Source organism: Callorhinus ursinus, unplaced genomic scaffold (assembly GCF_003265705.2).
Source record: "Callorhinus ursinus isolate GAN/ISIS: 27379988/994484 unplaced genomic scaffold, GSC_fseal_2.0 scaffold8, whole genome shotgun sequence".
NCBI classification, from domain to species: domain Eukaryota; kingdom Metazoa; phylum Chordata; class Mammalia; order Carnivora; family Otariidae; genus Callorhinus; species Callorhinus ursinus.
In genome coordinates, this window is record NW_027397070.1 from 22,400,783 (window position 1) to 22,419,606 (window position 18,824).

The window sequence follows — 18,824 nt, forward strand, 5'->3', positions numbered from 1 at the left end:
TATTGAATATATACTATGTGAAAAATATTTGTCCTAGATCTAAAGAAGCCAGGTCTAATTATCCCAGATTTGAATTTGTTTTTGAATAGATTATATGAGCTATAGTCAGTTGTGGCCAGATTTTATTTTAAAAGGCAAGCATTACTTATTTAAAAAGATAATAATGTATAACTGACTGAAATAAATTCTTTAAAATATATTACAATTTAAACATCTTACTCTTAGGCACATAGTATTAATTATACTCCATTATCCATGAATCCAAACTATTGATGCACTGGTCTATTTTATGACAAAAGCAATACTAACAGGCAAATGATTTTAGATCTTTTTTAAAGCAAGTTTCCAGGTTTTTAAGTTTATAAGAGAGAATTCAATGACAACAGTTATATAAACTTATGTTCAGGTCATCTATGTCAACGAAATTAGAACTTGTGAAACAGAATAAAGCAATTCAAGAGAAGTTAGATTCAGCAAAGCTGATTCAGTGCATTATTATAGCATTATAGTAAGAAAATTCCAAAGTGAGTATGATGGATTGTGTTAATACCTTTAAAAGTAATTTTAAGTCCTTAGAGGCACTGTGTTTATGCTTGAGTAGGCACCAGGTATCAATAGGTAAGACTTTAATCATCCCCAAGGATTTTCAAATACTACACAGTTCCATGATACAAGTTTGAAGTTGCTAAGCAAAACTTAACTGTCTTCTTCTTCTCTTTGGTTTCCTAATTCTCATCATTTGATGACCACCCCTTCAAGAGTCAGGGGCAAGAGCTCGAGAGAACTGACCTCATGTTAGGGACCATGGTCAGAAAGGCTACCTGACCTAAGTGGTGTATTTATTATCTCATGAGCAGTGACCAAGGTTTTAGAGTTACTTATGGCATTGCGAAATCACATGATTTCATAGAAATTACTGTATAAATATAATTTGCATCAATATTATAATTATTATTACCAAGTTCTCTTCTTTCACTGTCATTAATATAATTTTACTTTTAACTATTTACTATATATATTTTATATAAATAACTGAAATATATGTCCTAAAATATGTATACATATTTCCTACAGATACTTGAAATTACCAAGTTTATAGAAATTAATTTGTAATTTGGTTTACTCTAAGGCCTAGGGATCACTTGCCCATAAATCACATTTTTATTCTAATCAGTAATACAGAGATTAACTTGTGTTTCACATTTCATGGAAGATGAGGATGTGCCCAAATTATCTAGCTTCAGGCAAGAGCTATGTATATTGATAGGTAATTGTTAGCATCATTTGTTTTATACACACAGACAAAAATGGGAAATTATAAAATCATTATTTTCTGCTTGAATAGAAATGGCTGCATGTATCCGCTGTTAACTATTTTTTCAATATATAATTGCAATGATATCTTAAATAAAAAATGTCCGTTCATTTTCTCTAGTCATTACCATGCCTTCTTGTATCCAGTTGAATCTCCACATTAGTGTCCAGTGAATTTTCCTAAAACATAGCCTTCATCAGGCTTTCTATTTCTCTGTTATATGTCAGATCCCTTATGTAGACCCTGACACTTTTTGGCTCTACCACTTCCCTTTCCCTGCTGTAAGAGCACTATTCTCCATTCTAACATGTGGCTCTTTTTCTCACATTCTGTAACCTTTGCTTTCTGCTTAATACTTACTTGTTTGGATGGTTTACATTTTTTCTCTTCCACAGAAACTTTATTTTAACTTTGCTGTTTTCAGGGTTTTCTCCCTTGTTCACCCATAGCACAGGCTTATGCATTTTGATGAATATTACTTTCTGATTTTTATTTTATTCAGTAATTTATTATCCTAAATATGACGACAAACTATTTGATGGAATGGACCTTTTACTACAATTCTTTCTTATTTTCTATAGAACCCTGTATACTGCTGGGCACATAGCATGTGCATGTCATTCTGTTGAACAAAAATGAGTGAGTCCAAGACCTAAGGGTAAAAATACTCATCACAATAAATCTATACTTTCAGTAAAGTTAGTTTAAAAAGTTTGTTACATTGGGTGAGAAACAAAAGCAAGTCAATCCATTTGCTTACCATTAGTTCAACTGATGAAATAATATTTTTTATTTATTACACTAAGAATTAGACTTGTATATTTTGAAATACCAGCCTTTCTCAGTCATATCACTAATTTTATTTAAATATCTCAGCTTCTACTATACACTGAGTAATAAATAAATAGGAGTAGAATAAATTTAGGGATTGTTGGTGGTTCAAAACACAGACTTAAAATGTAAGTGCACTAGGGATGCCTGGGTGGCTCAGTCGGGTAAGCAACTGCCTTCGGCTCAGGTCATGATCCTGGCATCCCAGGATGAGTCCTGCGTCAGGCTCCCTGCTCAGTGGGGAGTCTGCTTCTCCCTCTGACCCTCCCCTCTCTCATGCTCTCTCTTTCACTCTCTCGCCCTCAAATAAGTTTCTCAGCAAATGCAAGTAGGTTTTTGTTGTTGTTCAACCCATGCTTTTTAATTACTGATTTGAATGGTTCTGTAGATTAAAAATAAAGTTCTTGAGTATAAAAAAAAGTAATAAAAAAATAAAATCTAAAAAGTAAGTGCACTAGATATTGCATATGGTCTTATTAGAGGGTCTGTAACAGGTGTGTGTAATAACAGATTTCAGTAAGTGGTTATAAATCATGGCTAGGTTCTATCCACCCCCCCTTGAAAAAAAATACATCTTAATTCAACAAAGCAGCTTCCTCAATGAATGTCTTCCACCTACAGCATTATTTTCACACTGATTGACACCGGCATTATCAGTATTAAATACAAACAGGACTTTACTGAAAACAAGCTCAAATTGTCTTTCCTGTAGTGTCTAACTCCAAGGGAAAAAAAAATGTGAGCAGATTTCCTACTTGAGGAATATACTTGAGATACAAGCAAGAATGTTTAATTTTTTTACTCAAACGTAAGAGAAATATGGTCTTTAACCAAAATGAGAATAAAAATCAGACTCATAGAACCATGCAAAATGTTGTCACCATTGCCTTCTCTATATCTTGTATAAAACCACTGAAGTCTCCCTTTTAAAAAATTTTGAATGCCAGCACTGAGAAAGTTTTAATCCACTCTTGCTAAAAGGTAATGTGAGATACCTTATTAAGAGAAATTTAATTAGGGGTTAATTCCAGATTTCTTAAATTCTATTTCTGTATTCCGTTAGTCAATCATAAAGCGACATGTTTGGACCATGATACTACAGCTCAAAACATGAACTGTAATGTATTATGGTCTGTCAGTACATAAAATTTTTATTTGAACAAGTTTTATATCTTTCTAAAAGTACCAAGTGAAGATATTTTCCATTATACTACGAAGGGTACTTTTATAAACAAATTTCTCTTTGAATTAGTCATTAAGAAATATGTGACACTTTTGCTTTCCTCTATGCTTTAGTTGCCAGAGCACTTAGACTCAGATTCAAGTTAAGTCAATGATTAACTTTCCATTTTCCCCCCAACATATTCTATAAAGTCTTGGTGAAATGACCTTCTGTTTCCAGTCTACACCAATACTTCTAACTCCCTTGCTTTGTTTTCACTGAGAAGATTAAATATCTAGTTTACATTGTTATTTTTTAAAATCAACTGAGCCTTTGTGGTTTCAGAGGATCAAACAGAAAGCAATTATGATTGCTGCTCTCAAGGAGCTTACAGTGTGCGGAGGTCAGGGTGGCAGATACTAGGATAGAGAAACGTACTCTGGTGCTACGGGAACAAAAGGAACAAGACAATGGGGAAAAATTTCAGCATATGCCCTTGAGTTAGCTTCTAAAAGTAGAATATGAGTTACTTAGATGGTTTAAGAGGGAAAAAGTACTTATTCTGTCATGTGACTTAAAAAATATTTATTTGCTTAATAAGTATTTATATAGTGGGCAAATATTTACAGTTGCAGGGCACCGTGTGATGGGGAGAGGCCTTGCTTCATGTAGTTCAGCAGAACAAAGATCTGGGGCTTGAAAAAGGCCCCTACAAGACAGCTCAGTTTGGGGAACTTCATGTATGGCAGGTATAGACTAGGCAGCTGCCCTAAGGAGAAGCCAGAGAGGCATATATCCTTGAGGTCCTTCTGTTACTGGTTTTAGAGAATGATCTTTACCCCAGAAAGTACGGGCCCGAGAGACAGCAAGGAAGTCAGTTAGCAGGGGAATTCAGTAATATACCCAAGAAGTGACTGGCACTGAAACTGAGCATTATATCCTAAAACACATTTCAAGACACTGAGGACTGATATCCTGATCTCCACCTGCTTCCACTCCCTCTGCATCACTGATCAGTCTCTGCTTCCATTTACCACTCTCCCGAAACCGCCTACTCTTTGAACACGCAAGAGCTGCATTTATTTTACAGAAAAAAATACTGTTAAAAAGGCAACTTCCAAGTCTGCTTGCTATTCTTGCATCGAGGAATGTATCAAAAGCCACATTCCTACTTAATTCTTTTCTTCCCACCTCAATGGAAGTGACATTAATTACCCTCTTCAAAGCTAATTCTCCTACTAGAACTCTCCATTTCCATCGCTTCAAGAAACCTGCTTTTCTTTGGCTTTTGTATCGAAAAACTTACCTTTCTATTAATTTTTTTCCTCTTAAAATAGGTACATCTATAACCCACGTCTCTCTACTTGATCACTCCTTCCCCTCCCTCAAGATTCATGGGAGAACAGATCCTATCAGTGGACTCCTTGTCTTTGCTTCCCATTTGTTCCACAGTGAAATTAGCTTCCTAGAGCCACAACTTTATTGAACCACACTTATCAAGTTCAATGAATGTATTCATAAGTGCCTTTTGTACTTTTATCTTTAATTTCCTAGTATGATATGATGATGCTTATATCTCACATTCTTTCTAGAAATAAATGAAGTACATTTTTTTACTGAATTTAATAACCTTTTGTCATATCAAATGACCTCATGTGAAGTTCAGTTCCTCTCCAGAACATTAGAAATCCAGCTGATTAATCATGAATCAAAATGCTTACTAGTAGCTACAGGATTGCTGAAATAATCTTATACTATTATCAGTAGCTAGACATTATATCATGTACATGTAAATCAACAGTTTAAGGGTGACATATTGTAGTTCTCATTTATTTTTTCTTCAATTTTGATGAAACGTTTAACTAACAAAAAATGGTACCAATGTGGCAAATAAATGCTAAGATGCCTCCCAACGATTTCCACCTCTTACCATTAACACTCTTGTGTAATTTCCTTCCTTTAAGTGTGGGTTGGAATTATCAGCTCCATTATAAGAAACAGAATGAGGCAGAAGTTAAAAGCCTTGGGCATGTATTTGCTCTCTCTCATGCACTGCTTGCTTTGGAGGAAGCCTGCTGCCATGCCATAAGACAGTCCCAGAGAGATGTCCATATGCCAAAGAACTACCTGAGAGAGCTGAGAGGAATTCAACAGCCAGCAAGAAATCGATGTCCTCAGTCCGACACTATGATGGAGTAAGGCCTGCCAGAAACCAAGTGACCAGGCTTAAAAGTATATAGTCCCTAAGTCAAGTCTTCAAATTTGAGGGCGGTCATGCCTGACAGCTTGCAACCTCGTGGGAGACTTTGAGCTACAGACACTTCGCTAAGCCACACCTATATTGCCGACCCACAGACACTGAGAGGTAAATGTTTGTTGTTTCAAACCACACAATTTTGGGGAAACGTTTTACATAGCAATCTATAAGTAATACAACGCATTTGACTTTATTTCAAAGAGGAATCTCTTTTCTAAGTAATGCATAACCGAAACCCCATTTTTGTATTAAAAATTTTGTATTAAAAAACTCTTCTCAATGATATATTGAGCATCAGTCATAGTTTAAACAGCAGAGATTATGTATGGTTACTCAAGAAAGAATAACTGCAATTAGGCTATTAGAAATTCACAACAAATCATTTTTGAATCTGGATTTCCAAGAGAATGAATCAAACTGAGAATGTTATCTCTAAAACTAGTAACGATAAATGCCCCCAGGATTCCAGATGAATGAGTGTCTTAGAATAACATCTGTGGGGGCGGAGCAAGATGGCGGCGGAGTAGGAGACCTGGATTTCATCTGGTCTCAGGAATCTGGCTGGATAGGGATCAAAACATTCTGAACACCTACGAACCCAACAGGAGATCGAAGAAAAGAATAGCAACAACTCTCTGAACAGAAAAGTGACCACTTTCTGGAAGGTAGGATGTGGGGAGAAGTGAATCCGAGGCGATATTCAGGAACATAGACAGCGGGGCAGGGGGCCTCTGTCAGCTGCTACCGGCAAGTGATAGAGTCGCGGAGCACAAAATCGGAACTTTTAGAAGTTCACTCCGCTGAGGGACATTGCTTCAGTGGCTAAGCGGGGGGTGGAACCCTCGCTGGGACAGTGTGGTCTCAGGACCCTCGGGGTCACAGAAGGACCGGGGGTGCCTGAGTGTGGCAGAGCTCCCAGGTGTTGGAGCAAGGAAGCCGGCTGCAGAAATGGAGCCGAGGAGTAGGCTCTCAGCTCGGGGTTGCCATAAACCATGATCCGCGGCACAGTCGGGCCACTGCTCCTCCAGCAGGGACACAACAAGCGGCAGATCGGGGGGACTCCCCTTCCTCCCCCAGGAGGAGCGGCGCAGGAGCGCACCGCAGGGATCTGCTGGGTTTGGAGACTCCACACGGGGTGGGGTGCCAGAGATAGAAACGCTCGGTCACAGGCTGGGTGAGCGTGGAGTGCGGCCAGAGACTGGGGAGACGGGAGTGACTTACTGCTTTTTTCTGGGGGCGCACTGAGGAGCAGGGCCCCGAGTTCTCGGCTCTTCTGGGGAGGAGATTGGGAGGACGCCATTTTCACTCTCATCCTCCAAAGCTGTACAGAAAGCTTGCAGGGAACAAAAGCTCCGGAGAGCAAATCCGAGCAGATTACTTAGCCTGGACCCTGCAAGGGCAGGGCAATTCCGCCTGCAGCAAAGACATCTGGAAACCACCCTTCCCCCATTTGGCAACAGGCCCCTCCCCCAGAAGATCAGCAAGAGCAGCCAGCCAAGACGAAGTTTACCAATCAATGAGAACAGCAGAACTCCAGAGCTAGGGGAATATTGCACATAGAATCCACAGCTTTTTTTACCATGATTCTTTAGTCTTTCAGTTAATTTTTTTAACTTTTTTTTGAATTTTTCTTTTTCCCCTTTTTAAAAAACATTTTTATTTTTCATTTTTTTAGAGTCATATTCTTTTTTTATTTTTTAAATTTTTTTATAGAGTCATATTCTATCCCTTCATAGTAGTTACCCTTATTTTTGGCATATATATAAGTTGTTCTCTCTTTAAAATTTTGAGATACAGTTTCTTCTAACAGATAAAAATATACCCTAATCTCTAGTGTATGACTTTGTTCTAGTCTCGTGCCGGATCACATTCTCTCCCTTTTGCTTTTCTTTTCTTTTTTTGTTTTTTAAATCCTCTTCTTTCTTTTTTCAAACAACTTCTTATCAATTCCTTTTATATTTTTTACAATTTTTATCTTTACAATCATATTCCATCCCTTCATCCTATCAACCCTTATTTTTGTACATATATAAGTTTTTCTTTCTTTAAAATTTTGGGAGGCATTTCTTCTAACAGACCAAAATACATCCAAAATCTAGTGTGTGGCACTGACCTATGCACCAGCCTGATCATATTTGATCATATTCTGTTTTTTTTGTTTTGTTCTGCTTTTGTTTGTTTTTATCTTTTTCTTTTTTCTCTCTTTCCCCTTTCTTTTCCCCTGGCTTCAGGTCTTTTCCTGATTTGTTTAGAGTATATTTTCTGGGTACATTGTTACCCTGTTAGCATTTTGTTCTCTCATTCATTTATTCTCCTCTGGACAAAATGACAAGATGGAAAAACTCATCTCAACAAAAAGAAAAAGACATAGTACTGACTGCCAGGGACCCACGCAATACACACATTAGTACGATGTTGGACCTAGAGTTTAGAATCATGATTTTAAAGATACTAGCTGGGCTTGAAAAAAGTATGGAAGTTATTAGAGAAACTCTTTCTGGAGAAATAAAAGAACTAAAACCTAACCAAGTTGAAATCAAAAAGGCTATTAATGAGGTGCAATAAAAAATGGGGGTGCTAACTACTAGGATAAATGAGGCAGAAGAGAGAATCAGTGATATAGAAGACAAAATGATGGAAAATAAAGAAGCTGAGAAAAAGAGAGATGAACAACTACTGGATCATGAGGGCAGAATTCGAGAGATAAGCAATACCATAAGACAAAACAACATTAGAATACTTGGGATCCCAGAAGAAGAAGAAAGAAAGAGAGGAGAAGAAGGTATATTGGAGCAAATTATAGCAGAGAAGTTCCCTAATTTGGGGAAGAAAACAGGCATCAAGATCAAGGAGGCACAGAGAACCCCTCTCAAAATCAATAAAAGTAGGTCAACACCCTGACATCTAATAGTAAAACTTACGAGTCTCAGAGACAAAGAGAAAATCCTGACAGCAGCTCGGGAGAAGAGATATGTAATCTATAATGGTAGAAACATTAGCTTGGCAGCAGAACTATCCACAGAGACCTGGCAGGCCAGAAAGGACTGGCATGATATATTCAGAGCACTAAACGAGAAAAATATGCAGCCAAGAATACTATATCCAGCTAGGCTGTCATTGAAAATAGAAGGAGAGATAAAAATCTTCCAGGACAAACAAAAACTAAAGGAATTTGCAAACACGAAACCAGCCCTCCAAGAAATATTGAAAGGAGTCCTTTAAGCAAAGAGACAGCCTAAAAGCAACATAGAACAGAAAGGAACACAGACAATATACAGTAACAGTCACCTTACAGGAAATACAATGTCACTAAATTCATATCTTTCAATAGTTACCCTGAAAGTAAATGGGCTAAATGCCCCAATCAAAAGACACAGGCTATCAGATTGGATAAAAAAACAAGACCCCTAGATATGCTGTCTGCAAGAGACTCATTTTAGACCCAAAGACACCCCCACATTGAAAGTGAGGGGGTGGAAAACCATTTACCATGCTAATGGACACCAAAAGAAAGCTGGGGTGGCAATCCTTATATCAGACAAATTAGATTTTAAAACAAAGACTGTAATAAGAGATGAGGAAGGACACTCTATCCTACTTAAAGGGTCTATCCAACAAGAAGATCTAACAATTGTAAATATCTATGTCCCTAACATGGGAGCAGCAAATTATATAAGGCAATTAATAACAAAAGCAAAGAAACACATTGACAACAATACAATAATAGTGGGGGAATTTAACACCCCCCTCACTGATATGGACAGATGATCTAAGCAAGATCAACCAAAAATAAAGACTTTAAATGACACACTGGACCAAATGGACTTCACAGACATATTCAGAACATTCCATCCCAAAGTAACGGAATACACATTCTTCTCTAGTGCCCATGGAACATTCTCCAGAATAGATCACATCCTAGGTCACAAATCATGTCTCAACCAGTACCAAAAGTTTGGGATTATTCCCTGCATATTTTCCAACCAACCACAATGCTTTGAAACTAGAACTCAATCACAAAAGGAAAGTCGGAAAGAACTCAAATACATGGAGGCTAAAGAGCATCCTACTAAAGAATGAATGGGTCAACCAGGAAATTAAAGAAGAATTAAAAAAATTCATGGAAATCAATGAAAATGAAAACACAACTGTTCAAAATCTTTGGGATACAGCAAAGGCAGTCCTAAGAGGAAAGTGTATAGCAATACAAGCCTTTCTCAAGAAACAAGAAAGGGCTCAAATACGCAACCTAAGCCTACACCTAAAGGAGCTAGAGAAAAAACAGCAAATAAAGCCTAAACTCAGCAGGAGAAGAGAAATAATAAATATCAGAGCAGAAATCAATGAAATAGAAACCAAAAGAACAGTAGAACAGATCAACGAAACTAGGAGCTGGTTCTTTGAAAGAATTAACAACCCCTGGCCAGACTTATCAAAAAGAAAAATGACCCAAATCAACAAAAGCATGAATGAAAGAGGAGAGATCACAACCAACACCAAAGAAATACAAACAATTATAAGAACATATTATGAGCAACTCTATGCCAGCAAATTAGATAATCTGGAAGAAATGGATGCATTCCTAGAGATGTATCCACTACCAAAACTGAACCAGGAAGAAATAGAAAACCTAAACAGACCCATAACCACTAAGGAAATGGAAGCAGTCATCAAAAATCTCCCAAAAAACAAAAGCCCAGGGCCAGATGGCTTCCCAGGGGAATCCTACCAAACATTTAAAGAAGAATTAATACCTATTCTCCTGAAACTGTTCCAAAAAATAGAAATGGAAGGAAAACTTCCAAACTCGTTTTATGAGGCCACCATTACCTTGATCCAGACAAACACCCCATCAAAAAGGAGAATTACAGACCAATATCCTTGATGAACATGGATGCAAAAATTCTCACCAAAATACTAGCCAATAGGATCCAACAGTACATTAAAAGGATTATTCACACAACCAAGTGGGATTTATCCCTGGGCTGCAAGGTTGGTTCAACATCTGCAAATCAATCAACGTGATACAGTACATTAGAAAAGAAAGAACAAGAATCATATGATCCTCTCAATAGATGCAGAAAAAGCATTTGACAAAGTACAACATCCTTTCTTGATCAAAACTCTTCAGAGTATAGGAATAGAGGGTACATACCTCAATATCATAAAAGCCATCTATGAAAAACCTACAGTGAATATCATTCTCAATGGGGAAAAACTGAGAGCTTTCCCTCTAAGGTCAGGAATGCAGCAGGGATGTCTACTATCACCACTGCTATTCAACATAGTATTAGAAGTCCTAGCCACAGCAATCAGACAACAAAAAGAAATCAAAGGCATCCAAATCGGCAAAGAAGAAGTCAAACTCTCATTCTTTGCAGATGATATGATACTTTATGTGGAAAACCCAAAAGACTCCACCCCAAAACTGCTAGAACTCATACAGGAATTCAGTAAAGTGGCAGGATATAAAATCAATGCACAGAAATCAGTGACATTCCTATACACAACAACAAGACAGAAGAGAGAGAAATTAAGGAGTCGATCCCATTTACAATTGCACCCAAAACCATAAGATACCTAGGAATAAATCTAACCAAAGAGGCAAAGGATCTGTACTCAGAAAACTATAAAATACTCATGAAAGAAATTGAGGAAGACACAAAGAAATGGAAAAACGTTCCATGCTCATCGATTGGAAGAACAAATACTGTGAAGATGTCAATGCTACTTGGAGCAATCTACACATTCAATGCAATCCCCATTAAAATACCATCAGCTTTTCTCAAGAAATGGAACAAATCATCCTAAAATTTGTATGGAACCAGAAGACCCCGAATAGCCAGAGGAATATTGAAAAAGAAAAGCAAAGCTGGTGGCATCACAATTCCGGACTTCCAGCTCTATTACAAAGCTGCCATCATCAAGACAGTATGGTACTGGCACAAAAACAGACACATCGATCAATGGAACAGAATAGAGAGCCCAGAAATGGACCCTCAACTCTATGGTCAACTAATCTTTGACAAAGCAGGAAAGAATATCCAATGGAAAAAAGACAGTCTCTTCAACAAATGGTGTTGGGAAAATTGGACAGCCACATGCAGAAGAATGAAACTGGACCACTTCCTTACACCACACACAAAAATACACTCAAAATGGTTGAAAGACCTCAGTGTGAGGCAGGAGTCCATCAAAATCCTAAGGAGAACACAGGCAGCAACCTCTTCGACCTCAGCCACAGCACCTTCTTCCTAGAAACATCGCCAAAGGCAAGGAAGCAAGGGCAAAAATGAACTATTGGGACTTCATCAAGATAAAAAGTTTTTGCACAACAAAAGAAACAGTCAACAAAACCAAAAGACAACCAAAAGTATGGGAGAAGGTATTTGCAAATGACATATCAGATAAAGGGCTAGTATCCAAAATCTATAAATAACTTATCAAACTCAACACCCAAAGAACAAATAATCCAATCAAGAAATGGGCAGAAGACATGAACAGACATTTTTCCAAAGAAGACTTCCAAATGGCCAACAGACACATGAAAAAGTGCTCAACATCGCTCGGCATCAGGGAAATCCAAATCAAAACCACAATGAGATACCACCTCATAACAGTCAGAATGGCTAAAATTAACAAGTCAGGAAACGATAGATATTGGTGGGGATGCAGAGAAAGGCAACCCTCCTACACTGCTGGTGGGAATGCAAGCTGTTGCAGCCACTCTGGAAAACAGTATGGAGGTTCCTCAAAAAGTTGAAAATAGGCTACCATACGATCCAGTAATTGCACTGCTGGCTATTTACCCCAAAGATACAAATGTAGGGATCCGAAGAAGTACGTGCACCCCGATGTTTATAGCAGCAATGTCCACAATAGCCAAACTGTGGAAAGAGCCAAGATGTCCATCGACAGATGAATTGGATAAAGAAGATGTGGTATAGATACACAATGGAATATTATGCAGCCATCAAAAGGAATGAGCTTTTGCCATTTGCAATGACGTGGATGGAACTGGAGGGTGTTATGCTGAGTGAAATAAGCCAATCAGAGAAAGACATGCATCATATGACCTCACTGATATGAGGAATTCTTAATCTCAGGAAACAAACTGAGGGTTGCTGGAGTGGTGGTGAGTGGGAGGGATGGGGTGGCTGGGTGATAGACATTGGAGAGGGTGTGTGCTATGGTGAGCTCTGTGAATTGTGTAAGACTGTTGAATCACAGATCTGTACTTCTGAAACAAATAATGCAATATATGTTAAGAAAAAAAAAAAGATAGCAGGAGGGGATGAATGAAGTGGGGGAAATTGGAGGGGGAGATGAACCATGAGAGACGATGGACTCTGAAAAACAAACTGAGGATTCTAGAAGGGAGGGGGGTGGGAGGATGGGTTAGCCTGGTGATGGGTATTAAAGAGGGCAGGTTCTGCAAGGAGCACTGTGTGTTATGCGGAAACAATGAATCATGGAACACTACCTCAAAAACTAATGATGTAATGTATGGTGATTAACATAACAATAGAACATTTAAAAAAAGAATTCCTCATATCAGTGAGGTCATATAAAAAAAAAGAATAACATCTGCGAAGAGGGAAGGTTTCAGCTATAGGCAGCCTCTCCCTAATGAGGTCATTCGTCTGGTCCTCATGATGAGTCAGTTTGGAACAGTCATTTTTGCCCCGATGTAGCATGATCATGCCCTGCCGAGAGGGACTCAAGTGACAGATCTGATACCTGCAAACCTCCACCATCCGATGAAAAACAGAAATGGCACGGGCATCAAAGTGGCAAATGTATGAGAACCTGGAAGAAGAGGAGAACTGCCTTCTTCCTGAAACAATCCGAATAAAACTGGCGGAGGTCAGTGGGACATTCATCAGCAATAAAGAGGGTAAGAATAACAAGTGTGAAGTTAAAAGTATATTAAAATTATCTTGGATCTCAACATAAATATGCAGAAGTTTTGAGAGGGGGTAGCCTCATAAAAACAGAACCTGCATATTTTACTCATTAAAGTAATTCAAAATATTGATCTTGGAATTACTTATTTAAAAGCCAATTTAAAATACACCTGTTCCAAGGTCAACTGGAAGGAGGGAAAGGAAGTCTAAGAAGTATATTTGAAATAAAGAATAAGTAAAACATACATCATCAGCTAATGGGAAAAATTAGAGTTGAGCCAATCTTACCTTTGTAATAAGATCGTAATCTCACAATAAATCAGATAGTTTGGCATTGGTGTGGAGATTTCTTTTCGTAGGTTAGGTCCTAGTGAACCTATGACTATGTCATAATTTTCTATCCACTTTTCCAGTCTATGTTCTGTTTCTCAGTGATTTTACCCACTCCTAGAAAATTTATTTTCCCAAATCAAAAATCTCATCATGCACGTTGTTTGCACAAAATCTGTACTGTCTCCCCCTACCACTAAATGAGTTAAGCTTTCAAAACTCTCCAGTAAGTGTCCCTGCAGGGTGGAGAAGCAGACAAACTCTGTGTCCACTTCCCAGGTTGGTATTATGGCTTCGCAATTTATCAGCTGTGACATTACAGCAAGTAAAGTGAAGTAAAATTCTCTGTATCAAGTTTCCTTATCTATGAAACAGGATAATGATTTTAAGGAGCCACAAATGTTTATTGTGAAAATTAAAAGAAATAATCCATGACGTATTAGGAATAGTGACCTGGTCCATCAATATTAGCTATTACTTTACTGTTGCTATTATTGCTGCTATTTGAGATTCAAAATAGCTTAAGATTATGAGCGTCTACCATCTGATAGGAGATTTTATATATGTTACCTTATTTCACTTGCACTGCAAATTTCTGAAATAGGAATGATTATTCTCATTCTAGAGGTGAGGAGGCCACGATCCAGTCATTTTAAATGAATTCTGTAAATTCCTACAGTGACTGAGGGCTAACAGCGGCGTTCCTGCCCAGGTTTCCCGACTTCATGTGAAGGGAACTTTTGACTGCCCAAGTTTGTCCTTCCAGATTTGTCACCTAGTGCTCCACTGTGAAAAACACTGGTTAATAGTGCTGGCAATGAGTTTACGCCCCAGCATAACCAGTTACTTGCACTGTCTGAGGTTGTGTGCTCTACTGTAAAAGATGAGTGGGGATGCCCATCTTTATGAACTGATTAAGGGGATTACTTCACTTAAATAGTGCAGTAGCTGGAACAGATCATGTGCACAATTTTATTAGTTTATATAATTATATATTTATATTTTTAGTTTTATTCATTTATATCAAAACACTTAATGTCCTCCTAACATCCCACATTTTAATTCCTCATTATCAGTACCTTAATCTTCCCTGTGTTTATCTCTGTTTATTGAAAATGTACCCTCCTTTCATAGAGAAACGTTTTCCATTGTCCCTAAGCATTTCCTTATTCTTCAGCTAGATGCAGATCCACAATCCCTGGTCCAAATTCTGTGAGCTTAGATGCTTCACCATTCAGAATTTTGCCTTATTTTAGACAGGTAAAGGAATATATATCTTGTATATTACGTGACAGTCTCTGGAAGGATCTGGAACAGAATCTCATAATTAAACCCAGTAATGTTTTTGCTGCAAATAGTATAAATGCTCACACTTATTTGGATAAAGACTATAAATAAGTTCATATTAGCCCAGGTCATATATTCTAAGGCACGGAGATTAGGCTGGCATGCACTGCCAAATTTAATTAAGTTAAAAAATTTTGTGTTCAGTTTTTTTGATTTTAGAATTGTGCATAAAGAACTGTAGACCCATATGATCTCTCCCCACCTCTCGCAGGAGTTTTAATAGGTTCTTTCTTTTTAAAAAAAAAAAATATTTTATTTATTTGAGAGAGAGAGAGCACACGAGAGAGAGAGAGCGAGGGCATGAGCATGGGGAGAGGCAGAGGCAGAGGGAGCAGCAGACTCCGCGCTGAGCAGGAAGCCCTAGGTGGGGCTGCTTCCAGGACCCCTGGATCATGACCTGAGCTGAAGGCAGATGCTTAATCTGCTGAGCCACCCAGGCACCCCTGCTAGGTTCTTCCTAAAGATTATGCAGTATTCTATCCAGCATGATTATGTATTTACTCATCTTGGCCTCCATTACTGTACATGGGTCTCTAAGGGCAAGGAATGTATCTTCATCTTTGTGTGTTCTTCAGGACCCAAGATGTTCTTAAATCTTACTAAGTGTGTTAGGCATACTTTATAAACAAGAAAATATCATACCAGTATTCCAAATATGTAGACAGTGCTAAAAGTATTTGTCTTGCAAAGATGGCAACACTCCTTTTCATGGTCATGAATACATGGTGAGTCATTATTCACACAAATTTCTTTGAAAAGAAACAGCCTAAGTTATACTGGTATTAATTTCACAGTAAGATCATAACGAATTTAACCCATTGATGATTTGCCTGAATGCGGATTCTAGAAGGGGTAGGTAATGCTCCAAAAGTTCAAATTCTAATATAAAATTTGGAAATTAGGAAATGATAGGGGAACATTCTTAGCATTTTACTTTGCAATTTGAAGGTAAGTCATTTAAAAGTCGATGATATTCTTTGACTAAAATTGATTTCATGCTGTGTGTTTGTGAACCTTTTTCTTCTTAGTTATGATTTACTCTAGAAGAACTGTAATAATTCTTGTCATCTCACCTATATGTTGTCCATACATGTGATAAAAGAAGCTGAAACAATACGCAGTGTTCGTGGGGCCATAAGGGTTTTTAGGAGCTATGCTGAAAACAGGGCTGAGAAGTCGGGCCTTTTCGCCTTCCAGTCTGGGTCGAGATGTCTCAATGTACATATAAAAACCTTTAAAAAGACAACATAAAATGTTTAAGCACATTATTAGGTGACATGAAATTTGAAATCATAAAGAAGTTTTAGAGTTTTTATATGAAGTAAATTATAGATTCACAGGAGAATGTTGATCTCATTTACTAACTATTTATATATAATATAAAGAATAAATAAATGATCTACATAATTAAAGATAAAATTGCTTAAATGTATAAAAACTTTAGACAAAATTGGAATTTTACACTTGAATTATTAAAAAATTCCCATCTCTCAGCTATATGTGTGAGTTCTGAGAGAAGATTCATGTCTACAGACTTGGAAATTTCTGAATTATTGGTACTGTACATTAAAAATTTAATGTTTTATCCCATAATCTTCAACTCTATAACTAAACATTCTGTTGCATGTCATATTAATGGCACTGATTTCTAAAAGTCCAAGGCTGGAATATGATTGTTATGAACACAACATTTCATACCCTCATACCTTCTTTGGAGCCACTACGATCAGCGTTAGGTCCTGTGTTTGGAGTATATTTTGTATTTCTTGTTGCAGTACTTTGCTTTGTCCAGTCAAAATTATCTGTATCATCTTGGGTGAACAAACAAATGTTCCCATCTTCAAATCCACAGTGAAATTCTCCTGTTAATGAATTTTCATTAAAATAATTAATATTAATCAAATTAATATAAACACTGCAATATTCTTATAAAAATTTTTAAAACATTATACAGCAATAATAATGCAAGACTGTGATAGTGAAACCAGAGCCATGGTAGCACACAAGATTACGACTAAACCTAAAACTATTTCAATTTTAACAAAAAAGAAAAGTAATCTTGATATATAAATCAGTCTCTTGGTTTAATAACTTAAACCCAAACCATTTTCCTCTGAAATATCCAAATAATTGAAATTAAAGAATATAATTCACATTTGAATTATGGCTGATGACTTTTCCCAACTCTCATTTTTCGAGTCTAGAAATAATTCAAACAGAACTGTCAATTACAAAATGAGCTTTATTAATTTACCTGACAACATATTAAGGCTGTATACCTTGAGGATATAATTTTTCACACCATGTCTGGAGATGCTTTCATGTATACCCACTTGCAGAAATGGAAGTTTACTTAGGGGAAGATAATGGCAAAATATTTTAAAAAATAGTTATCTTTAAATTATTTTTTGAATGTAGATTTGGCAGCAGGTTGAAATTCACTAGAAATAAAGTAATGAAAAGCTTTTATGAAGACTGTGGAAGGACTGGGATTTCTTGTATGCCTGCCACATGGTGAGTTCAGACCCAACAAAAAGTTCGGAGAGAACTTTCTTCAATGAGGGTAGGAATGATGTTTCTAGGTATCAAAGGGTTTTCTTACTGGGATGTACCCTGCTTGAAATATAGGCGTAAATAAAGAAGATAATGTCAACTAGGCACAAAGAAGACATGAACAGACATTTCTCCAAAGACATCCAAATGGCCAACAGACACACAAAAAGATGTTCAACATCACTGATCATCAGGGAAATGCAAATCAAAACCACAATGAGATATCACACAATGAGATGGCAATTAAAAAAAAAAAAGCATTGCCAAGCATGTGGAAAAACTGGAACACTTATACACTGTCATAGGAATGTAAAATGGTACAACCAGTAAGGAAACAGTATGGAATTCCTCAAAAATTAAAATCAGGGGCACCTGGGTGGCTCAGTTGGTTAGCTACTGCCTTCAGCTCAGGTCATGATCCTGGAGTCCCGGGATCGAGTCCCGCATCAGGCTCCCTGCTCAGCAAAGAGTCTGCTTCTCCCTCTGACCCTCCCAGCTCTCATGTACTCTCTCTCTCTCTCATTCTCACTCTCTCAAAAAAAATAAATAAATCTTTAAAAAAAATTAAAATCAGAACTACTGGGGGCACCTGGGTGGTTCAGTTGGTTAAGTGTCCAACTCTCGATCTCAGGGTCGTGAGTTCAAGTGCCGCTTTTTTTTTAACTTAAAGAAAATAGAACTACTGTGTAATCCAGCAATCTTATTTCTCGGTATCTATCCAAAAAATTGAAACCATTATCTTACAAGGAGAAGGATGCACTCCTATATTCATTGCAGCATATGTTGCAATAGCCAAAATATGGAAGCAACCTAAGTGCCCATCAATGGATGAATGGGTAAAGAAGATACGCATACAATGGAATATTATTCAGCCTTAGAGAAGAAGAAAATCTTGCCAATATGTGACAACACTGATGAACCTGGAGGACATTCTACTAAGGACATTATATTAAGCCATGTATTTATTCTTAGAAGAATTATGCTGCATGATTACACTTATGAGGTATCTAAAATATCCAAATATAAAGAAGCAGAAAGTAGAATGGTGGTTTTCAGGGGCTGGGGGAAGATGGAAATGGAGAGACATTGGTCAAAAGGTATAAACTTTCAGTTCAGCAAGAG

The 18,824-nt window shown here is 37.3% G+C and overlaps 1 protein-coding gene across 4 annotated transcripts in view; it reads right to left on the bottom strand.

Moving 5' to 3' along the window:
• MDGA2 (MAM domain containing glycosylphosphatidylinositol anchor 2) overlaps positions 1 to 18,824 on the bottom strand; it is a 799,761-nt gene that overhangs the window by 29,166 nt on the left and 751,771 nt on the right. For all 4 annotated transcript variants that reach the window (XM_073895162.1, XM_073895160.1, XM_073895161.1 and 1 more), the window contains 2 exons: positions 16,856 to 17,011; positions 16,223 to 16,381 (listed from right to left, as the gene is read on the bottom strand). In XM_073895162.1, the coding sequence (XP_073751263.1) occupies positions 16,223 to 16,381; positions 16,856 to 17,011 (315 nt within the window). The remainder of the gene's footprint in view (positions 1 to 16,222; positions 16,382 to 16,855; positions 17,012 to 18,824) is intronic.